The following is a 24,934-nucleotide window of genomic DNA, read 5'->3' on the forward strand; positions in this document are numbered from 1 at the left end:
TTTTCTCAGAAAATCATTCCTGCACTGACGGAGTTAAGCCTCATCATCCCCTTCCAGACAAAGACTCACCATCCAAACTTGCAAGATGGCAACCACTGCTGAAAACACCGACATTGATGACAGTCTTTACAGGTATCTGTTGCAGACCAGTGATTATCACCTTGCAACTATGAATCCAAAATTGCATGGAAAATATCTTTCTTATTTATGCTTTATTAATTTCAAAAGGTTAGATCAGCATTTTACCACTTGAGAGAGATTAAATGGATAAAATATTCTCGCTTAGCAATAACTAGTTGGTCCTGATTTTATGCTGATTTCTTGAAAACCTAAGAAATAATCAAATTTTATGACTTCACTTATGATTCTAAAATAAATTGATCCGGAAAGAAAAAAGGAGGAAAAGCGCCCCACAAGGATTTCTGCTGGTTAAAATTGTTTGTCTTTTGAATGACACTTTGCGCAGGATTTCCAGAATTTCCTGACAGTTTTGCTTTTTGTCTTGTCCCACAGTCGTCAGCGCTATGTACTTGGTGACAGCGCCATGAAGCAGATGGCTCACTCTAATGTTTTTCTGAGTGGACTTGGTGGAATAGGAGTAGAAATTGGTATGTACTTGTGCACAGAACAGTGCAGTCAGTTGCCCCATTTTTATGCCTCCGCCATGAAGTGGTGCCGGAGGCATTATGTTTTCGGGTTGTCCGTCCGTCCGTCCGTCCATCCGTCCGTAATGAATTTTGTGGACAGGGTAACTATCAAAACCTTTTGAGGTATCCTAATGAAACTTGGCATGTATGTGTATTAGGGGGTGAAGTTGTGACTATCAACTTTTGGGTGCACATGCTCAAGGTCAAAGGTCAAAAGGTCAAGGTCAAGTACATAAAATTTCACTATTTCCATCATATCTATGCAATGCCTGAAGTTATTTTCTTGAAACATAGTGTATACATGTATTACCCGATTAAGATTCTCTGGTGAAAGTTTGGGTCATGAGGTCAAAGGTCAAAGGTCAAAAGGTCAAGTAAAAATATTAAAACTTCACCTTTTTTCTCTGTACCTTGGAAATTGTTCAAGGTATCTTCATGGAACATAGTATATATACATGTACTGACTGGCAGTGATTATCTAGTGAATTTAGGGTTCATGGGGTCAAAGGTCAAGGGCTACACTTTCAAAATTTTACTATTTCCCTCATGTTATGCAATGCCAGCTGGATTATTTTTTTGTAACACTTGGTGTACAAAATGTGTGTATAACCTAATAGAGATTCTCTGGAAGGTTTTTTTCTCCTTTTGTTTTTGCCTCAAAGGTCAAAAGGTCAAAGATCAAGTGAAAGTGCTGAACTAAGTTTTTCCTCCATATCTCGGAAGTGGCTCAAGTTATCTTGAAACGCACTACATATTTATGCATGTTCTGCCTGACAGTGATTATCTTATGAATTTTAGGGTCAAAGGCCAGATGAAAATGGTAACAATTTACTATTCAATACAGAATTGCACTTTTTCTCCATACCTTGAAAATTACTCAATGCATAAACGTACATTGTATGAATGGGTCAAAGTCAAGTTGAAGTCCTTAAATCCCAAATACATGCTCTCCTATTCATCCAATTAAACCTAGGTCAAGGAAGGTGAACATTCAACACATTTGTGACAAACTTGTCATTTTAATATTTTGCCAATTTTGTGAAAATATTATCACACATTGTCCACATGTACTATCTAGACCTACAATGTATTAGGAGAATCATGCATTATGGTGGAGGCATGCCAGTCGCCATAGCGACATTTCTAGTTCTCCATGCAACAGACATAATTTTACAGTGATTTCTTACTTCTTTATCCAATAAAATAAAATGACTTTTGACTGAAAAGTGTTTCTCACAGAATTTCTTTTTTAATCTGCTAATATTTCCATTGCTCAATTTGGTGTATATTTCACTTCTCAAACCATAGGTCCCGTTTACTGATGTTCTTGACTATGAAAGACTATGTCATGAGATGGAAAAGTGAGCAATGCATTCATATCATTCTACAGTTACATGTAGTATTTTTGTTTTTGTTCAAGTAATATGTGCATGATTTTAGAGGAATCTGACAGCTGTTTCTTCTTTTTTTCTTCAATGTAGTCAATCAATATCATGCAAAAATTAGACCAGAATTTCATGATACACACTGTTAAAGTATCATCATGGCTGTGGAAGTGTGAAAGTCATAATATCATGTTTTAATATACGGATTTTTAACCTTTGTTATTTTCAGCCAAAAATATTGTTCTGGCAGGTATCAAGGTAAGCATCCTTATGTTCAGACGGTTCTTTTTCATTTTTTTTTTTTTTTCATTTTCACTTCCCTGCCTTTTCTGATGAGCTTCACAAATACAATTTGTCATTACGTATTAACACCAATTTAAATAAATCCTGTTTATGTGTTATAAGGAAGTGGAGAAGTATATTTAGATCTTTGATTCTAGAGCCCTTCTTGTGTGCGTGTGCCTAAAAGACATGACGTAGCATGCCTTTCAGTGACATTCAATCATTGCTTATACAGACCTGTTGTCTGTCATCACATTTCATCCCTAAACAAGAATTCATGATTATGCCCAGTAGAATATGTTGTGCGTGTGTGAGTACTATCTTAAAGGAATGAAATGTGTTGTTGCACAACAGTTCTATTCATCTGTTTTGACTGTCATTATGTCTCCTCTCTCAGTCTCTGACTATACATGACAATAAGACGTGCACCGTGAGAGATCTCGGAACTCAGTTCTTTCTGAGGGATGAGGATGTCAAAGCAGGCAAAACAAGGTACATGGATTGTTCATTGTTTATTTCTCTTTTGTTTGTTTTTTGGAGAATTTGTAATAACATAATATATTATGAAATCTGCCAGGGTCTACAAATGAACATTTTTGACGAGCAAAATTGGGACTATGAACAGATGTCTGTAAAATAAGGCAAATGGTTATTGTTACACACTGGGAAAAGCACTTCAATGTACATTGACCAGTTAAAATTTTATGTGTTGTAATTATCAGTCTTCATGAATTTCATGTGATTCACGGTCTTCAGGCTACAGCGTTTCAGAATCCAGTTGCAAAATCCAGTGGTAAATCTAGTTGCATGCTGTTTCTTTTCTAACGTCATAATAGAGCCGAGGCTTGCATTGGACGACTGGCGGAGCTGAACCCGTATGTCAGCATCAAACGCAGCCTCGAACCCCTCACCGTTGACTCGGACCTGGCCTTCTTGCAACAGTTCCAATGTGTCCTTCTCACAGACGCCCCCCTCAGCGTCCAGCTGAGAGTTAATGCCTTCTGCCGCTCACAGTCTCCCCAAGTCAAGGTACTGCACACTGTGTATACTGTGTAAAAGTTTATTTTTGCACAATCAGTCGAAAATTATCATTTGATAAGACTTCTGCCTGCTAAGGATCAGCAAGCTTCATCAGATTTCTGACAAGCACCAGGTATGTAGGCTAGTGGGAGAGCTTCATTCCTGCAGTAAGATCTGATGAAACTTACAGATTCTTTGTGGGCAGAAGTGTCATCAAAAGGTAATTTTCACTGATTGTGCAAAATTGAAATGTTACACAGGTGAAATTCCAATCAGATGAATCTCTTCAGTGATATAAAATAATTTCTAGATTAGTAAAGGTTCATACTGATGGTGATGGTGATATTAATGGAAGTAATACACTGAGCTATTAAATGATGACGACAATAACAGTAATACAGTAGCAATAATAACAAGAGTAGTAATCATAATGGCAGTGATATTGATGATAAGCACAACAACATTTGTAATGTGTATTGTAACTACCATTATTACTATTATTGATGATAATGACAACACCTTCCTACAGTGCTGTGGTGCTAAAGGCTTTGAATTAAAAGCTCTGATTATATTATAAGTTAACCATTATCATTTTTGTATTTGATTCGATGTTATATATCATCATCAGAATTTGAAAATTGTACTTCAGAATACAAATGTGATACAGGCTGTGGTACATCATTAAGAATTCATGGTCATAAGGTAACTTTTCAAGTTGTAGAAAGTTCAGGTTCCAGTGACTGTTCGTGACAGTCCTTCCATTATTTAAGCTGAATGTATTCTGTGTGATAACATGGGTTAAATGAAAGTAATAGCTGTTTATATTTGTCATCAGCTACCTGCAAAAGCACTGGATCTCAATGAAATTTACAAGACAATTGTCAACAATACAAAATCTTGTAAAATTTACTGTTGGCAAGATGAACTCAATGTGTGTTTTGAAAATTTGTTATTTCCATGACCACGTAGGTATATATAAATCCAGCAAGCTTTTATTGTGAAATTCTGAATTTTTGTAATTGAAAATTTGCATGTCCTACTCTGCCTTTCTATGTCTGCCTGATGTTTCAGCAAGTAATTGTGATTGTGTTCTGTGTCTCTGTCTGTCTGTCAGTAAGTGAGTGTAGGTGTTATGTACATGTACTTGCATCAAAGTACATATGCATCTTTTGACCAATGGTTTTCTGTATCTTATATTGTTGCCAGTTCATTGCTGCAGATGTGTATGGGTTGTTTAGCTACTGCTTCTGCGATTTCGGCGACGAGTTCAGTGTTCAGGACCGTAACGGGGAGGAGCCAACACAGACGTTTGTCGCGGACATCACTAAGGTTAGCAGGGGTCATGACCGGTTTCAGCTGGTGTAGGAAGAACAGAGTGTGGCTGCATTGTGTATTCTTACCTAAGTAATGTCATGTCATGTTTCATGTGTGCCGAAAGACAAAAAGTAATGAAACTGAAAAACTGAAGCTGCTATGCAAATGCCTTATCCATACAGGCTTATGTGGTGTAAGATATCGACAGTAGTTGATAGGGCAACAAAAGTTAATAGCGTTGGGGTACAGTTAATACTTTTCTTTGTCTTGGAGTCAAATTTTCATGGAGCTGTGAGAGAGAAAACAAGAATACAAGACAACAAAATACTATAGTAAGAATAAGACTGCAATGCGAATGATATGTACAGAAAACATGGTTTTTGTTTAGTGTTTTTGCATCAAAAGTAGAATCCAGTTGAAAAAAATATGCAGCTAAATGAAATGTAACTGAGAGGTGATATAAAGGGTGCGTTACGAACTGTTTTTGCTGGTGTAAGGTCACACCCATATAAAAGCCACATCCCAATCCCAGCATCCAATTTGGAGGAAATGTAGAGGAAAAAAAAGAGAACATGGCAGCAAATAGCTGAGTGGCATCTTGGTATCAATGCTGCATTTTGTTTTGTAAGTCTTGATATTGAGACTATGCATTACTGCATGCATTCTTTGAGTAATGTGGCTAAAAGTGGTGCATAATATCCTTGACAAGTAGAGAAGATGAAAGGTAAATAGAGGAAGCCACTATTTTTGCATTACAGGGGGTATGAATTCCCTAACTGATTCCCGATAATTCTTAGGGAAATGTTGATGTCGCAAATACCACAGGGTCATTACAGACATTGTTCATGCTCTTGAGCAGCTACAGGTCAGAGGTGCCCTCTTCAACTTCTACTTCTGCTACTTCTTACTGTTACACAGGGCAATCCTGGGGTTGTGACCTGCTTGGACCAGCAGTACCACGGTCTGGAGTCCGGTGACTTTGTGACCTTCAAGGAGGTCAAGGGCATGACGGTCCTTAATGGCTCTCAGCAAGAGGTCAAAGGTCAGTGAACTGTACAATGTCATCTGAGAGATGATGAGGGCTTGTGGAGCCTGCAGTACTACTGATTCAAGCTTATTGAAGTTTACTCAAGAATTATGGTGGAAATGTGCCAAGCCAATTTGATTGCAGACTTGGAAGAAAAAAAGAAAAAAAGTAATGGTATGATGGTTGAGCTGCAGTATCTTTCTTTCATATATTATGAAATGCTTCATCTGTATCGTCATCTGCATGAGGAACCACCAGAAGGTGCAAAGTGAGAATGATCATATGAAACACTCAGTTCTATTCGTGGCAACACAACTTGAAAGAAATCATAGATCTTCCACAAAAGTTGTGGGTGTATTCAATGAATGCCTAAATTTGAGCTATAAGTGGATACCGATACAGGTAGATATGAAGTACATAGAAAGATAGTTGAAGTTCAAGATAGAGATAGAGATTGAGAAGCTGTGAAAGAAAATTTCACAAGATTCAAGTTGCATTATCATTATGACAAAGTAACGAGTGTACTGATTTGTTAGTAATCATCAAATTGTCGGTTGAGAATGATAAGGGCATTCAGTCACCACTAAACCATAGTGTTCGAGGCACCGTAAGGCCCTAATCATTCTCACCTGACGAAATGATCATTTATGTTGATGCAGGTCATATTTTGTGATTCACATGAGAAGACATTGAGACCTTTGGTACCCTGTGATAACTTTGTTATTACCAAAGTCTGAATGAAAATTCATCATCTACCTGCATTCTCTCCCTTGCCCCCCCCCCACCCCCCTCCGCCATCGGTTGCCATGACAGTGATATCTCCGTACAAGTTCAGCATCGGGGACACCAGCAGTGATGGGTTCTTGCCCTATGAGACTGGAGGCATTGCCATTGAGCTGAAGGTCCCTTTCAAGGTCAAGTTTGTGAGTAATCCCATTGACCCTTTTCTGCTTTGATGAACTTCAAAACACACAGCTTGTCAACTGGCAGTATTGTAGTTTTAAACTTGTTGTGTAAGCTTTGTGAGATATCAGAAGTACAGTGCAATTTCTTTTTGAATTTTTTTTTTTGTTTTTCTTAGTACTGTATCAAAATTTTTCTACAATTCACCCTGTGCATCTAATTCAGTTTAATCTCAGTGTAGTTCATATCTCTTACCTTATGTGCAGGATTTCTAAAGACATGGCTGAATTTCATCTGTTTCGCAGACTTGTACTAAATATTGCATTTTGATACGGTGAACATGAACAATTTCATAACTGTGCTTTGTCAACAGTGACATTGAAATAATAAAAAAAAAAGTCATCTTTCTCAACGGAGCACAGAAAAAATAATAATCTTACGAAAATGTTTCTTTTCTCAGCACACAAGCTTCTCAATTTAATTACACAAGCTATAATTTCAATTCCTCATATATATTACAACAATTGCAAAAATATTTTTCTCCTGTAGTTTATGTATTGAGTTCAGTAAAGTTGTTTTTATTTTATTCATTTTTATTTGTCTCTTGCTGTCATTTAGCAATCGCTTCAAGAACAGCTGACCAACCCTTCAGTTATATTGGTAGACTTTGCCAAGGATACCATGCTGTCTCACCTAGCCATGTACACCCTGCATCAGTTCAGGGAAGAGAATGGTAGATTACCCCGAGTCAGGTGAGTATCACAAGTGATATCATAAAATATGTAAAATGGCAGGGGAGGGAACATACAGAATGATTCATCCAGAGTGTGTAACATGCTTTCAAGAAACATTAATTTCAAGGAGCATTTAACTGTATCTTGTAACATTTCAAGCCCCATGACAGCAAAACTCACCATGCAGACCTCCCAACCATTCCGAATTTTTAGGAAAGAATCTGAATTTTGATCATTCCCAGCTTGTGTCAACAGAAGTTTCCTATTTTTCTGGATAATTTTACTACACATTCCTATGAGAACTGCCCTTTCTTTCCTACTTTTGAGCCAAACCATCCCTATTTTTCAGGCAGAAAGGTTGGAAGGTCTGCACCATATATATAAAAGGTCACAGTGTGTCCAAGTATTTTGAGAGTAAGGCATACTTTAGAACTTTAATTCCTTGGCAGCCATTTTTATAGCATCATCATCAAGACAACACCATGTGTAGCAGTACATCTCTTACCCCTCATTCATGTGCAGTGTGAATTGAGAACCAAATTTAAGTAGGCTTTTGCTACAAACCAATCAAGTCCAGGGGATGAAGCTGATGCAATTATTACTTTGTCATAACAATTGGCAACTCTGAATTTTGCTGCATATCGTATTTGGAGAAGGAATAGGTAATACTGGTGAAGTCCATTAAGTCCACACAAAATAAGAAAGAAATTTAGAAAGATATACCAATTTGAAACAAAAATAGGAATTTTCAGCTCCTTGACTGTATTGCCAATTTAAAACTCAGATATAGATAAGAAGCTGTGGGCTTTTGAAAATTCTGCAACCTAAGCAAAAGTAATGAAAGAACCACAAAAAGCTCAAATTAGACATTTTTTGTACCACCTTATGAATCACTAACAGTGAATGAGGAAAATTCTAGTGGAAATTATGATATAAGGTATAGAGCACCAAATCACAGAAATGTGATCTGTAGAACTTGATGAGGTTATTACGTTTCCGTGCATGTAGGCCCACAAAGTAGGGGTATAGTATAAGGAATGAAAGTACGATGTTCATCCTTATGTCTTTGTAATGAATTCAAAGATCTGAATAGCAGTGAAAATGTCAGACTGTCAGATTTAATTGTAGGTGTTAGAGTGCCATTCCATACTTTGATTCAATTAGCTAGGGGACACATGTAACAATATGAATACAAAATTAGGTTTAATTTATGGATATATACGAATGTAATGAGCTAACATCAAATTTCAAATCAAATGTGCCAATTTGAGTAGGAACTGTGAGGACAAAGATGTCTTCCTGAAGATTGCGGCGCGACTGAACGACACACTGGCCAACCCTGCCACTCCCCTGGACACCAAGCGGCTGGTGGCCCTGGCTGACTCCGCGGAGGGGTGCTTCGCTCCCCTGTGTGCTGCCCTCGGGGGCTTTGTTGCCCAGGAGGTGTTGAAGGCACTGACAGGGAAGTTCACTCCGCTGAACCAGTGGGTGAGTGTAGCACCAGTTAGATGGGCATTGTGACTCAACTGAATCCCCAGTTTTTGTTGGTTTTTAAAATTTTCTGCTGATCTCCTTCATTCAAAATGCTTGGAACAAGTATTGCCTTTTGACTACAGTCCGACCTTTCCTGTCTGGATATGTTGGGACTGGCGCTCATCCAGATAAAGGATTTGGCCGAGTATTGGTTGCGTGAACATGTCACGGCCTCGTCAGCTATTCTGCATTCAGAATTCTCTTACAATTTGCTCAACGAATGATTGCCTGTAGTGTACCCTGATTTAATGAAAAGTTTTCTGTCCACGTTCCTGTGGTGATTTGAGGGTAGTGAATGTCTGAATGCGTGTTATTTAGATGAAAATTAGATATGAATGTACACAATGTTAGATATGTTGGGAGTAATATGTCATTTATGTGAGTTTTTGTAGGAATTTGGTTTACGTTTGAAGTCTCTCTTTTCTCTGTAATTGTTAGATTGAAAAAACAGAAATCACGCCGAGATCCCACCCAGATAACAGAGAGATCCAGATAAAGGGAGGCCGGACCAGAGAGGTCGGACTGTATCAAAGACTTACATAAACTGAGATTTTGAGCTAAAGATACAAGATGTTTGGGAGTCAAAATTTGTGGCCATGAATATTCTCTTTACTTTCATCATGATATGACATTATGCATGCATCATAAAAAGTCAAGTGGCAGTCTACTATCATCTGTCTGACAGTTTCTGCAGATTCTTCCTCTGATGTCTATTAAAAATAGAGTGTAACTCTCTCATTTTTCTTGGCAACTATAAGCATACTATAAAGTCTTTCCTTTTTTCCATGTCAGGTACACCTGGATGCCTCAGAAGTCCTGAAAGGCCTAGAGAATGAGAGTCCAGAAAACTTCCAGGCCAAGTGAGTCATATTACATGCCATCTTGAATTAACCAATTTATTTTTGTACCACTGTAAACTTGGGCTTATCAACTCATATTTGTATCATAATATGCCCATATGGGGCAATGAATTCAGTAACTTGTTTGTGCATACAGTGTGACTTTGCAACTCAAAATATACTAAGAATATGTTCAAACTTGGGCATCAATGTTATCAGTACATCAATGATTAGCATGTGTGGGACTGGGAAAGAGCAGCTTCCAGAGATTATGTGTGAATGCACGATCATTCCAGAATTGCCATTTTGATATTGCACGATGTATGATGACAATTGGCTGCACCACCTACCCCCTCCCCCCCCCCCCCCCTGACTTGCAAAGTGTGTGATGTCTGTTGTTGTCTGTTCAGAGGGGACCGCTACGACGCCCTCAGGATCTGTGTTGGCGACAACCTGTGCAGGAAGATCGCATCCCAGCAGCTCTTCATGGTTGGATGCGGCGCCATTGGGTGCGAGATGATGAAGAACTTTGCCATGCTCGGTGTTGGCGTTGACGGTGGAAAGGTGAGTGGAGAGGCAGGGATGGCATTGCTGTTTGTTTGTTTGCTCCTGAGTGTTATTCCTCGACAAGAAATGGCATTTGAAGTGTTTATTTCCAATTTGCTCAATTTGTCCAGCTGTCCTCAAAACATGCATAGCTTTCCCAATATATCTTCGACCTGAGGGAAATATTTCCTGTGCCAATGACACATCTTTTGGCTGTAATGAATGTGCAGATAAAATTATTGAACTTAAAGGTGCAATCAAAAAGAAAAAGTTTGGTGACAAGGTCAAAAGGTCAGTGAACTCCTTCTGAGTAGTCTGCCTTGTATCTTCATGCTAAATGCAGTACTAGACGACTACGCAGTGTGTATCTTGATAGTTATGGACTCACCTGCTCTTGCTGCTTCAGTTTTCATGTTGAGCTCATATTATCTGCATAAGTATAAAGTATAAACCTTGACCGTAGTCTGTAATGCTATGAGTAATGTATCAATTTATTGGTGGTATATAGTGGTGATATGATGATGTCTTCCAGCACTTACAAAAGTCAGCCTTGTAGGAGAGTATGTGTGTACATTGCAAACCCAACCTACAGATATTATTGCCGTACCATTTGTGTTTTGTCTTCATTTTACACCATAGTATGACTTCATCTGAGTGCATGCAAAACAGTAGATGTGACCTTAGATACCAAGTGGCATATTTCTTGCTCTGATATGACCATCCGTCAGATTTCCAAAATCCAAATACGTATGTTGTACCTCCAAAAGTCTGTTCTTGACAGTCATGTGCAGTGGTTTGTCCGTCTGTTCAACAGATTACGGTCACTGACAATGACATCATCGAGAAGTCCAACCTGAACCGCCAGTTCCTCTTCAGGCCGCATCATATACAGGTGTGATGGTGTTGCCATGGAAACCATGGCGATGTTTTAATACTTTCTTTTGACCAGGCTCAATAAACAGTAGATGGAAGCATAAAAAAAAACTTTGCAGTGAACATTTTTATCAATCCCTCTGCTGTGTTGGGAGCATTTCACTGATGATGTAACGTGCAGTAATTCATTGGTCATGATTAATCGCGTTTGATAAAGTTTAATAAGATCGCTACGCAGGCATTACAGTGTACATACGTACATTATTCTGAATCACTTATTCTAGCATTGTTTTAGTCAATGATGGTAAAAAATTATGTTTTCTTGTTTGGAACCAAGCAGTATTTCTTTGCTTTTAGATTGATAATCGTTTAAAGTGAGGTTTGCAGTGGAACATTTCAATATATCAGTGTGCGAAGATATGTTACACATGGTTGTTTTCATATTCATTTTCTATATCATTCACTTGCATGGTACCAGGTTTTAGAAATTCCTTCATCTTTAAGTGTTATATCTGTTCCTTCATGTAGAAACCTAAATCGGAGACAGCAGCTCAGAGCACAAAAGACATCAACCCAGGTATGATTATACAGTTGATAGGGATATTGTTACAGTCAAAGGCCCTAGGCCTACAAAGTAATCGAGGTCCCTGTACAGAGCTTCAAAATCATGCTTACATCTGATTATTGCTAGATACACGGGAAAAATGGATTCAGAATGCAAAGTAAAAGATGCAGCAACACACAGCAGGCTATATCATGCAGGGCATTGTTACTGTCTTATGTGCAAACCCAATTATATCGCTGACACATTGCTCAACTGTGTGTCATAACAATTTGAGGCCACATGTATGACTTTGTATCTAGGGCTTCAAGAAAGCTCTTAGTCTCAGTTTCATGTCAGACTGTTTAATCTGATGATTTAATCTGTATGAAATTGTCACACAGCCCATATTGCTCTGTCACAACAAGGAATTGCCCTCACAGTTTAATATGCATAGATGGGACAATGCTTGGCATGAGTTCACATTGCAGTCAGGTGCCATGTAGCACATCCCTTCTTCTGACACCAAAGAGGCAATCAGTTGCCAGCACAGTGATAGGCTTAAAACACAGAGCTTGCTATAAAACCATAGTACAGTGCACTCCCGTTATAATGAACACGGTTATATAACGAAATTCCAGTTACAACGAAGTAAAAATTCAGGCTGCAACAGTATCCTCTCTATGTATTTTTATTGTTTATTTGTCCAGTTATAACAAAATTTTGATATAACAAAAGAAACCTGCCGGTCCCGAGGACTTCATTATAATGGGAGTCCACTGTACCATAAAATTCACCTAATTCATGTGTGCTGTGTAGGCATCAGCCCAAATTATTGTTCCTTCAGCCGAATCAAAGTGTCATGACATCACCATCAACAAAGGTTTGTAACTTCATGTGACAATTGTTTCAATCCTTTCTTTGCTTTTCAGGGATGCAGATTGAAGCTCATCAAAATAAAAGTAAGAAATATTTCAGTCTTTACATTTAAAGATAAAACACTTCATGACATTGATCTATGAATTCCAAATACAAAGAGAAAGAGGGATAGATGGGCGAATAGAAGAACAAAGTGATGAATCTATCAAAATTAAATGAGAGAGAAATATGACAAAGGAATACTAAGAAATACTAATATACAAAATAAACAAGATGGATGAGATCTGATATTTTAAAGACGACTTATTTTTTTGCTTGAAGGGAATTCATACAGCAGATGAAGTTTCTTTGAATCCATGATTGAATGTGAAAATGAATAATAGTGCAGTGTAATGTCATTGTAATTTGGCTTTTCTTGGTAAAAGTATTCTGGATTTCATGAAAACGTGTTCAAACTTCAGCAATTAATAATTTCAGAGCCTGTCATGATACATGTGTGATCATCCTATTCTGGTAATAGATGGCCACTCTTCTCTCATGTTAACTGCCACAGCACTGTGGAGTAATATTGATTGCGACGACATTATGCAAATAAGATAAATTAAGCAGTGATACCATAACATCAATAAGCTCCAGTGGGTATGTTAAAATACTATAGAAATCATGTTTTTAATTGGTAATTTTGGAGCTACCCTCCCATCCCCTCCTATGAAGTCATGATTTCAAGTTAACATTATACAACATCTAAAAAGAATGTAGCTATCCAGTTGATCGATTGCCCATCACGTGACATTCAGTTAAAAATACTTTATCTTTCACCTCGAGTGAAATCTTGTACCATTGCACTAGTGACCATTCACTATCTGTATACTTGTCTATAATGATTCTTTATTTCAGAACATTTGACTCATTCTTTGTTGTTTCATTTACAATGGAGAAATTTTGTGAAGATTACAGCGTGCATTTCAAGACAATACTTTTTTTTTTATAGTGATGACATCATCCCGTCTCATTTGCATGTTTGTGATTTTGAAGACTGCCGTTACCTTTAGTATGAAACTGTGGGACTCCTGGAATTCCATGACTCTTTACTCTGTGTGATTTCACTTTTAAATGCTCTATTTATTTCATTTTACTCTTAAAGTTCACTTGATCATAGAGTGGAGTTTCACCGTAAGCCTCTCTTTAACAAACCAGTTTGTCCTCAGACGGAGAGCACCATCTATACCGATGACTTCTTTGAGAGCATGGACGTCATTGTGAATGCCCTGGACAATGTGGAAGCCAGGAGATACGTGGATAGGTAGGGTGTGTGTGTGTGTGTGTGTCTGTTTGTTTGTGTGTGCCTGTTTGTCGTGGACTAGTCTTGCTCATATGGTGTTGGACATTCTTTTGGCAGTCATTTAAACAAAGTTAATGGTATTCAGTGTGAGATATGTACATTTTTGACATGGTATGCTTCATGCTTTCTGAACTGATTTGATGCCAGCTAGTAGCTTTGCTCCTTGCCTTGATGCAGTTTGGCTATGGAGTATGATCCCCTGGTATATAATATGCTGGTTAAGTAGTACTAAGCTAGTCAAAGCTGAATTGCAACTTTGCAACATAAATACAGCTGTAACCTACACTTGTACAAGGGCTCTTTTTTCTTAATGAAAAATTACCATTGCGTATTACAAAATTCCTACTGTGATTTTTTTTCCTCTTGCAGAGGCTAGTGTTAAAGAAATTTTGATGGATTTGGGGTATCATACTGATCAGAATTCCTTTTTTGCCATTCCCATTCATTCATGTTATTAGAGGTTTAATGAGGAGGTCCATCTTATAAGAGGTTTAATGAGGAGGTCCATTTTAAAAGCATTTTTACAAGTGTAGAAATGATGTGTAACAAATATGGGCACTCTATCTTCTTACTTATGCTGTACCTTCTACAGTCGCTGTGTCACAAATCAGAAACCACTCATGGAGTCGGGCACCCTTGGGGCCAAAGGTCACGTGCAGGTCATCGTGCCCCACCTGACGGAGTCGTACGGCAGCAAGCAGGACCCGCCGGAGCAGTCGGTGCCGTACTGCACCCTCAAGTCCTTCCCTGCTCAGATAGAGCACACAATCCAGTGGGCAAGGGACAAGGTGAGGTTTTGGGGTGTGTGTAGCAGCCACGGACTCCAGGTTGGGCCCAACCACAGTTGATTTTCTCTCTGATACCGTTTCTTAATCACGCAGCAGTAATCTTTACCTTGCTTTGTTCGCCAATTGGCAGAGATATCTGGAAAGCGATTGCCAGTGAATAGAGATTACCCAATCCCTATTGTGCCATATACACCATGGCCTTCCTGTTTGACTGAAGCAAATTGTTTACAAATGAGTGGGCTAGCTAACCTTCTAGGTCAAGTTTGGACGGATTATTGAATGCTGCTGAAAAAGTTCTGCAAGTTCACCTGGATCTGGATGCCTGGCCACAGAATGAGTTCAGTGTGATATTTCTTCAAAAGGCAGTTCTAATCGAGATAAAAGGAGATGAAAGCACTACATTTTTTGTTACATACCTTTCTGAAATGTGATCATAAGTAACCTTTACTACAACTAACGTAAATTTTGCATGCTTTTACTGTCACACTCTCTGTCAAGGCCTAAAAAGAGAGAGAGAGAGTCTCAACTCATTGGTCTTCATTAACAGTGTATCTTATGGATTAATGGTAGCTTGTATGATACATGCGCATTTGCCATGATTAAGCATATACTTTGTAAATGCAATATTATTAAGTTTTGTTACTGTGTTCACCTGGCGTTGAAATGTATGTTAAATATAGCTGGTGACCTATTCACATTTCCAACATATGGATGAACAAAGATTGGGTTGAAGGGCACTTTTTTGAATTGAAATGAGTTGAACTGGGTGGAATGAAGTTGAATTCTCAATTGTGGTTTGAACAAGCAATCATCTTTCATCATAGAGATGACTTTGTTTCAAATACCTGACACAGAAAAGACAGTTCTTCTAGAAGTGCTCCTAATTGATAAGAGAATGCAAACAAGGACCTCTAACTTATTCAAATGCATGAAATTATGTACATTGATGTAGGGTAATTTTTCAATCACACCCCTAACATGCTTTTCTCCTCCTTTTCTCTAGTTTGAAAGCCTGTTTGCCCAGAAGCCTAGCATGTACAACAAGTACTGGGAAGTCAATGGAAATCCAGCAGCAGTTGCCAAGGTATTGGATTTATGACATTTAGTATATGTTGCTGATTCTTTTTTTTTTTTTTTTTCAGTCATAGCAACACCTAGTATGCATTATGGTGCTGCTATTACATTTGTAGGTGGAGAAGAGCCAAAAGAAATTGAACACTCATCATCTTTATCACCCAATGTTGCCGGGGTTTGTCCCCAATAATAGCGGTGGCCATATTTACCTCACTCTATTAGCTAGTGCTCTCACACCTTCTCACCATCTCTCCCGATTTCGGGGACCCTTCTTCTTCAAGCCAGCCTGCTTAAGCTCCTCTTCTACCTGTCATGCTGTTCCCCCTCCCTCTTTTCTTTTTTTTTTTTTTTTTAGCCATATGGTTGTTAATGCAACTAGTCCATGCCCTTCGAGGAAATTTTAGTAAAATGTAATCGCTCTTCAAAAAAAAAAAAAAAGATCCTCTGCACATTATAGCCACCACCAGGCTTTGAAACTGTCACCCAAATAAACTTTCAAGTACTTGTTCTTGTTATTATTGTCCCCGCCGAACGAGTTCGAGCAGGGGACTATGAAACGGGCTCCGTACGTGTGTGTGTCCGTGTGTCCGTCCGTCCGTGTGTCCGTCCGTCCGTGTGTCCGTGTGTCCGTGTGTGCGTCCGTGTGTGATCAAAATGTTCAAAATGCTACTCCTTCGCCATTTCTAACCCGATTTTGATTCTGTTTGCTTTATATGATAGCACTACATGGGAGCTTTGAAACTTGTATACAGAATTTCAGTTGTGACCTTTGACCTTGACCTTTGACCTATATTGTACATTTTGCTTCAAAATGCTACTCCTTCGCCATTTCTAACCCGATTTTGATTCCGTTTGCTTTATATGATGGCACTAGGTGAGGGCTTCAAAACTTGTACACAGAATTTTGACCTTTGACTTCTTTGACCTTTGACCTTGATTTTTGACCTATATTGTACATTGCCTACAAAATGCTACTCCTTCGCCATTTGTAACCCGATTACAATTCCGTTTGCTTTAAGTGATGGCACTAGGTGAGGGCTTCAAAACTTCTACACAGAATTTTGACCTTTGACTTCTTTGACCTTTGACCTTGATTTTTGACCTGTATTGTACATTTTGCTACCAAATGCTACTCCTTCGCCATTTCTAACCCGATTTCGATTCCGTTTGCTTTATGTGATGGCACTAGGTGAGGGCTTCAAAACTTCTACACAGAATTTTGACCTTTGACTTCTTTGACCTTTGACCTTGATTTTTTTACCTATATTGTACATTGGCTACAAAATGCTACTCCTTCGCCATTTCTAACCCGATTTCGATTCCGTTAGCTTTATGTGATGGCACTAGGTGAGGGCTTCAAAACTTCTACATACAATTTTAACCTTTGACTTCTTTGACCTTTGACCTTCATCTTTTTACCTATATTGTACATTTTGCTACTAAATGCTACTTCCGGCGGGGACATATATTACGCACCGCGTAATTTCTACTTTTCCTTGTTGGTCGAATGTTAACATGGCATGACACATTCTTGACAATGGGTTATTTGTTTTCTCTTTTCGCAACATTTTTGCTCCCCATGAACAGAGACTGGAAGGAGGGGAAGTCCTGGAGAACACTCTACCGGTAGTCAAGTACCTCAACAACAGGGCCGTCACGTGGGAGGACTGCGTCAGGATTGCCAGGGTCAAATTTGAGAAGTACTTCAATCATAAGGTGAGCGTGGATGGTGGTGTCAACACTATGATCCCGACTTCACTAGCGATATTATGTGACAATGTACAGACATTTTTGCATAGCAGCCATGATCCTTTGCTTTAATATTAGGCTTTCTGGAGTTGTGCAAGGTATGAAAGGTCAGGTTGATGTGTCCAAAGTAGGGATGCACATGGCTTTCATCTACTGAAGAAATGTGGTGTATATTTCTTTTAAAAAAAAAATTAATAATCATGCTTATGGAAAATTTTATGAAATACCTTGTCCTCCTTACATTTTCTGTGTGCTCAGTCACCTGCTAAGGCATTGACTTTTATTTGAACTATTCCAAAGTATGGAAAGGTTATACACTTCTTTGAAATCATAATGATAATCAAAGCTGTGTCCTTTGCAGTCTGTAGGATTCACAAACTGTTAGTCCATGTCTTTCAGAGCGTAGGTTGCTTTCAGGCTGCTTGAAACGTACCGCAATCATATGTGGGATGTTTGCTGTGTATTTCATTAATAATGGCCTCTTTGTATGTCCTTGTTTTTCTCTCTCTTTTCAGGCCAAACAACTTCTCCATGCTTTCCCTCTTGATGCTAAAACATCCGATGGAGGTAAAACAATGCAGATATTTAATTTTTATTTTCTATTTGACTTCACATTTGTTTTTCATATTTAATTAAATAATTTTGTAGAAATAGAAAAAGGATAGAGAACAGAGTAAATAAGCTGTGTCAGGTAATAAACCAGGTTTTATAATGGCAATTCAGAACTTGCTTGAGTGAATGCATTACATGAAAAACACACCTTTTTCCCATTGTTTGTTCTTTGTTGGCCATTCATATGTGTATGTGTGATATGCGTAAATATGAATTCACACAGATGTACCATATTGACCAAATCTTGTTAATGATTTAAAAATTTTGGCAGTTCTGATGAAGAGACATAGAAAGCAATGTGTGGGGATGGTAGTAGCATGTAACCTTGCAATTTGGCGTTGCAATGAATTAAAGTTCAACATTAGAATTCTGAATTAAGGGTTGAAATCCTCAAATTTCTGTAGAATTTTGTAGATCTCATTACTTTAGATTCAGATTTTGTAGATTTTGAAAACAATACTCAGTGATGGGTAATTTAAGTTGGTATGATCAGTTTTCAGTCACAAACATTTAAAGACCCTAAAAAATTAGAATGGCACAAGGTAACATGTACTGCTTTCATGAAATTGATGGACAAATAAAATGCTAATTGTGCTGATCCCCGTCCTGAAAATCAGGAGGATGATGAGTAGTTTGGTTCATGCATGCACAGATTAGTTCTCTACATAACTCTATGTAGAATTTGACTGTGCACTGTTCATTAAAATGTGTGGTTTTTGGTTTTTTTATTCTTTGATATGCAGGTATGTTCTGGCAGTCACCAAAGAGACCCCCCACGCCTCAGGAATTTAACCTCAAGTGTGAATTGTGAGTTTTTGTGTTTTTACGCCCATGTATGAATACTCAAGGTTGTAAATGATGTCAGATGTGGTTTTCTGTAATTTTGAAATTGATATGCCATATTAGAAGGAACTCAGTAGTAAAGTGAGAAAAAGAAAGAGAGTCTAAATGAGTGCTACTGCAGGGATTATTATTGTTTATGTTGTATTTTGTACATGAGTGGTCTTTATAGAGGCCAAAAACCAAGAAACTCAAAGGCTATGAAACCAAAAGGGATCTGAAAATTGGATGCTCCTGTTGCTAAAGAGTATTCATGACAGTGATTTTAAAAATCTGGGTTTTTTTTTTCTCTCTTTTTTTTTTTTTCAAACAGGCACATGTCCTTCGTAGTGAGCTGCGCTCGCCTCTTAGCATCAGTGGGTAACATTGCAGTGAGTGCAGCAGATATTGAGAGTCAGACGATTGAGTCCATCCTAGCAGGAGTAGCTGTTCCAGCTTTTGTGCCTTCCTCCAAGGTATGTGATGAAACTTCACCTTGATCTTGTGAATACATTGAAGAATACAGTCATGAATGCAGTCTGGAATACAGTGATGACTCAATGATGAATGCATTCATGAATACAGTGATGAATACAATGATGATTGTAGTGATGAATACAATTATGAATCTAGTAATGAATGCAGTCATACAGTGATGAACACAGTGATGGAATGTAGTCATGAATGCAGTTATGAAGATGGTTGTGAATGCAACGATGAATACATTGATTAATACAGTCATGAATGTAGTAATGAATACAATGATGAATGTAGAAATGAATACATGTATGAATACAATGATGAATGTCGTAATGAATACAGTGATGAATGTAGTTATAAATACAATGATGAATGTAGTAATGAGTACAGTGATGAATAGAATGAGGGATTTTGAAGTGAATACTGTGGTGAATACAATGATGAATGTAGTAATGAATGCAGTGACGAATACTGTGATGAATGCAAGTCATGCAAACAGTGATGAAAGCAGTGATGGTAGATATCAAGTGGAAGTGGATGAAAGCATTTTGGTAACATCAGAGCTCTGGACTCAGACTTCCCCACAGCAAAACAGCGTAGGCATGGTCTTTCTCTGTTATTTTTCCACATATCCCAGGTGTAGAAATCGTAACTGACAATCCTGGGATAATGATGATGGCAGAGTCCTACATGTATATGAGAAGAGTGGCAACACTAGGCTCTTTTTGGTGAACAGAGCCTCTTCCTCAATATTCTCAGTTTGATAATTATGATGATGATCTTCACTAGCATACCAGTGAGAATGACAAGACAAATAACATGAACAAAATGATGAACAATAAATAAAATAATATGCAATAATGTGTACCTCACGCTGTGCACTTCACATAATGTATGCAAGCTTTAGCCTGGCTGGAATGACACTATATATAATATAGTTGTGTGTTTCGCACGTTCATTAAATTCAGACCCTGCTCGTACATGGGCAGTTTTAATCACAGAATCAGACAAGATCAGTAAAGGATGAAAGAATCAGGTTTTGCATCTAATGTTGTAATCATGCTGTGCTTGCTACATTTGTATCTCTGGACAGAGGATCGTCACAGATGAGTCAGAGGAGAAGGCAGCCGCCAAGGAGGAGGAGAAAGGGGATGCCATGGACATGAAGGCTGCTGCCGGTCAGCTGACTGCGGCGGTCAAAGCGGGAAGGGCCACCCCAGGTGGGTCATTTCTATGAGATTCCAGCAATTATGATGGCCAAAAGATATGTGCTTGAAATTCAGTTTCTTTGTACTGAAAATTTTGATTAACCCTCTTGTATCTTTACAGGGACTTCAGAATTTCAGTCAAAAAACAACATCAAAATAGGGTACCTTTTTCAGTTTAGATTTTCCCTTTATTTGCTTGTTGAATTTGTGTTTCTGTTTGACATTGACCACATATTTTATTTTCATCTGTTTCTTAAATAGATTTTCATCATATTACAATGCAATGCTGATGTTTATGAGTATTTGTAATGAATTAAAGGTCACCATTTTTATTTTTTCTTTAATTCTATTCTCATGATGAGGCTTATGATTCTATATTTAGTTTATGAGCACTCTTTTTGCAGATTTCTGAGGGATGACTTTATTGTCAGAGATTTAAGTCTAATTACAGTGCACTCCCGTTATAACGAAATGCTCGGGACCGGCAGTTTTCTTTCGTTGTAACGAAATTTCGTTATAACCGAACAAATACAATATATAACGAAAACAAGGAACCACGTATATTATGTTTGCTGAATACTCATCATACACTGGGACAAAGCTATGTGAAATGTGATGGGATAACTGTATTACAATGATAAACGCAAGTTCCCCTCAAAAACTGTGTGTGACACAAGGAGCGAACACACAGTGGTGTGAAGCGTTCACCCATGCAGAGACGCTATAAATGCTTGTTCCGCTACGTATTTTCGAAAGCAATTCGCATTTCGTTATAACGGAGCACATTTCTTTTGTTTTTCTTTGTCTGTGGTGCTCGGAAGAGACTTCGTTATAACGGAAATTTCGCTATAACCGTGTTCGTTATAAGCGAATTTTGTACCATAGACTTTAATGGTGATAATTTTGGGACCAGCAGGTTTACTTCGTTATAACGAAATTTCGTTATAACCGTGTTCGTTGTAACGGGAGTGCACTGTACAAGGTTGGTTAATGATATTGACATATTTAAAGAGATTAAAAACAGACACTATATACAATTATAATGAAGTTATGACATGAAATTCATGTTACTCCATTTGCAGATTTCTTGAGGGTGACTCCAGCAGAATTTGAGAAGGATGATGACTCCAACGGCCACATAGACTTCATCACGGCGGCCTCAAACCTCAGGGCCAACATGTACAGCATTGAGAACGCTGACCGCTTCAGGACCAAACTCATCGCAGGCAAGATCGTGCCCGCCATCGCCACAACAACTGCTGCTGTTGCTGGGCTGGTAAATAAATAAACAAGCAATGAAGATGTCTCTATGATTGATGACATAGACCCTCCCCCATCAAGACCATACAGGTCCATGTAGGGACAAAACACTCTACAGGACTAGTATGTTTTGTTGTTGTTGTTGTTTTAAGGTTGTGTCTTCTTCTTCTTCTTTTTTTCATTTTCTTTTTCTTTTCTTTTAATTTATGTCATTTAATTATATCTACAGTGACCTCGATTATCCGGTCTCCTTTTATCCGGAAATCTCTATTATCTGGATGCGTTCACGCAGTGAAGGACTTTTTTTTTCATCCAAAAATTGAGAAGAAAACAGTGACTTCCATGGATCTGTTTCACTAATTTCATAAGATGTGCATGATAGGTTTCTCAATATCTAATGAGGTAAAACATGTATGATTTTCACATAAAGATATACTTTATTTTTGTGAAGAAGGGACAACAATTTTGCGCAGGCTAGTGTAGATTACACCACCGTTGTGGGGTACGCTACCTGCCTAGCTGCCAGTGCACTGGGACGGCAGCTTGGATGGCAGCTATATACATTAACATTAATTGTGTCTCCCATATCCGGCCAATCCGCTAATCCGGATGAGCGCTGGTCCCGACATGGCCGGATAATCGAGGTTGAACTGTATGATAGTTTAATTACCTGTGCAGACATTCAGTCAAAACCTGGGTTGTCATCTTACAAAGTGAGGGTTCTACCTGTGTACAGATGATATGAAATGTGATTAGGAGCATCAGAAAAAAATAGTCATGCCAGAGTCATGCAAACATATCTCTGAAAAGTCCCAAGATATAGCTTTAGTTTCTTCTGTTTGTGTAGTCTACTATTAGTGCATGAAAGGCTTAATGAGAAAAATTGTAATCCATAGTTTATGGCAGAATATACTGCACTGAACGATCGTGGTTTGATGCTCCTCCCCCCCCCCCCTCCCCCTTCCCCCATTTAAGGATTTGTATGGATGTCTTATTTCATGATCCATGGATATTGATCTGGTAAAATGGTCCAAAACTTATTGAATGTGTGTCTAAACCGGGCAAAACGTTTTGGGGAAGATTATACAAGAAATTTTCTCTGTAGACATATGTTGTGAAAAATTCAGAATTGTTGTCATATTCACACCTATCAGTCAACCATTGAGATGATCAAATACATCAAGGGGTCAACGCCCATAGAGGATTACCACAACTGTTTCCTAAACCTGGCCCTGCCTATCATGATGTTCTCTGAGCCGGCCCGGACCGTACGGACCACGCTGAGGGAGGGCCTGTCTTACACCGAGTGGGACCGATGGACCGTTAAGGGCACCCCAGACTTCAAGTTGCAGGACTTCAACCAGTATTTCAAGGTGAGTGTCACCGCCACCTCCGCCTCCGCTGTATGTCAAATCAGGATCCTAGTGAGGTGGTATCCACTTAGGCGAACTCACTGGCAAGCTTTATTCCAATCAAGGATCATGTAGAAATCATGTAGTTTAAATTGCATTCAAAGTATGTGCTGTAATAGTAATATGATTCGGCACGCCGTACACCGGGGTACCGTTGTAACCCGGGGTACCGCGTTGTACAGCGCCATCTCATGCCCATTATTTTATAATGCGTATCCGAATTCAGATACGCCGATTCCGAATTCGGATACGGCAAAGTCGTAGCAATGAACTAGCACCATAGGTGTTTTTCGAAGTACACTTGCATGCATTAATTGATGCATAATCACAAATAAGAAAACATTTTTGTGCATAATAATACTAAAACATATTTTGACACATTTTTTGTAAGCCAGGGTACAGCGCTGAAAAAAAAATAATCAATTCAACAAAATGGCGAATTTTCATTTGGTACCCCAGGGTACCAAATATTGCATCATATGTGTCTGCCAATCTTACATACATGTAAATACCACTTTTTAAACTTGGCAGTGTTACAATGCTAGAACCTTGTTTAATATGTGCCTCATTATAATCTGTTTGAACAAGGAACCTATATACAATGAACCCATTTTCTTGTAGTGCATCGTGAGTACTAGAATCACAACGATATCCTTTCTTATGTGTTTTGTTCCCTTGTCAGTAGATTTTTTTTTTTTCTTGGGGGGGGGGGGGGGGGGAGGGAGTTGGGAATGAAGGGGTAATAGGGAATGTTGTATTTACAGATTATTTGATATCAATTTTGCAGGGCTGCACACTAACCCATTTTTTCTGCCGGTCCGACATGTCTCTGTCGGACCGGTAGATGCCCCATTTTACCATTTTTTACCGGTCCGAACAGAAAACTTACCGGTCAACAACGGCAACCTAAAAAAAACATTAGATTACTTGCAAACTTATTTTCTTGTTTTTATGGACGTAACCCCCCCCCCCCCCCATGTACATTTTACTGATTAATGTCTTTTTAAACTTGAATTATTTATTGCACAAGAAATAAAAAAAAATGAGAAAAAAAATAGAATGTTTGTTCGTGAATTACAGTGTAAAATGATAATGAAAAAAAAAATCAGATTGTATCATGCGTTTGTGACTTTTTCTAAACATCGGCGCACGAACTTGCTGCATAACCGTGATTTAATGAATTATTTTAGCTGTGATATTTTCTGATGCACGAGCTACAAGGGGTTCTTTATTTTTCTTTCGACACTCTCTTCGCATTTGTGCATGCGTTCTGAAAGGTACACGACATGCAGGGCCGAATTCGCAATCCTCTTTGCGCCCATTTCTACCTCAAATATCAGCGGGATTGTGACGATTTCATGAATTACTTCGGCTGTAACATTTTATGATGCACGCGCCAAAAGTGGTGAAAATGTGTCCTTTATTTTTTTGCCGATATAAACTCTTCGAATTTCGTAAGTGCGTTCTTAAAAGATGTACCACACGGCCGAATTCATGATACTTTTTGCGCCTATTTTTACCTCAAATATCAGCGGGATTGTGACGATTTCATGAATTACTTCGGCTGTAATCTTTTATGATTCATGCGCCAAAAGGGGTTGAAAATGTGTCCTTTATTTTTTCCCGATAAACTCTTCGAATTTCGTAAGTGCGTTCTTAAAAGATGT

The 24,934-nt window shown here is 38.4% G+C and overlaps 1 protein-coding gene across 1 annotated transcript in view; it reads left to right on the top strand.

Moving 5' to 3' along the window:
• Positions 1 to 24,934, top strand: part of LOC140230741 (ubiquitin-like modifier-activating enzyme 6) — a 30,934-nt gene continuing 6,000 nt past the window's right edge. The window contains exons 1-25 of the mRNA XM_072310877.1: positions 1 to 132; positions 514 to 608; positions 2,262 to 2,290; positions 2,712 to 2,806; positions 3,151 to 3,343; positions 4,541 to 4,663; positions 5,567 to 5,690; positions 6,489 to 6,598; positions 7,197 to 7,330; positions 8,587 to 8,800; positions 9,638 to 9,705; positions 10,095 to 10,248; positions 11,045 to 11,122; positions 11,632 to 11,680; positions 12,577 to 12,606; positions 13,721 to 13,826; positions 14,458 to 14,653; positions 15,657 to 15,737; positions 17,315 to 17,443; positions 17,992 to 18,043; positions 18,832 to 18,895; positions 19,242 to 19,383; positions 20,481 to 20,607; positions 21,678 to 21,871; positions 23,010 to 23,228. Of these exons, the coding sequence (XP_072166978.1) occupies positions 86 to 132; positions 514 to 608; positions 2,262 to 2,290; positions 2,712 to 2,806; positions 3,151 to 3,343; positions 4,541 to 4,663; positions 5,567 to 5,690; positions 6,489 to 6,598; positions 7,197 to 7,330; positions 8,587 to 8,800; positions 9,638 to 9,705; positions 10,095 to 10,248; positions 11,045 to 11,122; positions 11,632 to 11,680; positions 12,577 to 12,606; positions 13,721 to 13,826; positions 14,458 to 14,653; positions 15,657 to 15,737; positions 17,315 to 17,443; positions 17,992 to 18,043; positions 18,832 to 18,895; positions 19,242 to 19,383; positions 20,481 to 20,607; positions 21,678 to 21,871; positions 23,010 to 23,228 (2,853 nt within the window). The 5' untranslated portion in view covers positions 1 to 85. The remainder of the gene's footprint in view (positions 133 to 513; positions 609 to 2,261; positions 2,291 to 2,711; positions 2,807 to 3,150; positions 3,344 to 4,540; positions 4,664 to 5,566; positions 5,691 to 6,488; positions 6,599 to 7,196; positions 7,331 to 8,586; positions 8,801 to 9,637; positions 9,706 to 10,094; positions 10,249 to 11,044; positions 11,123 to 11,631; positions 11,681 to 12,576; positions 12,607 to 13,720; positions 13,827 to 14,457; positions 14,654 to 15,656; positions 15,738 to 17,314; positions 17,444 to 17,991; positions 18,044 to 18,831; positions 18,896 to 19,241; positions 19,384 to 20,480; positions 20,608 to 21,677; positions 21,872 to 23,009; positions 23,229 to 24,934) is intronic.

This window comes from Diadema setosum, chromosome 7 (genome assembly GCF_964275005.1).
Source record: "Diadema setosum chromosome 7, eeDiaSeto1, whole genome shotgun sequence".
Classification (NCBI taxonomy): Eukaryota; Metazoa; Echinodermata; class Echinoidea; order Diadematoida; family Diadematidae; genus Diadema; species Diadema setosum.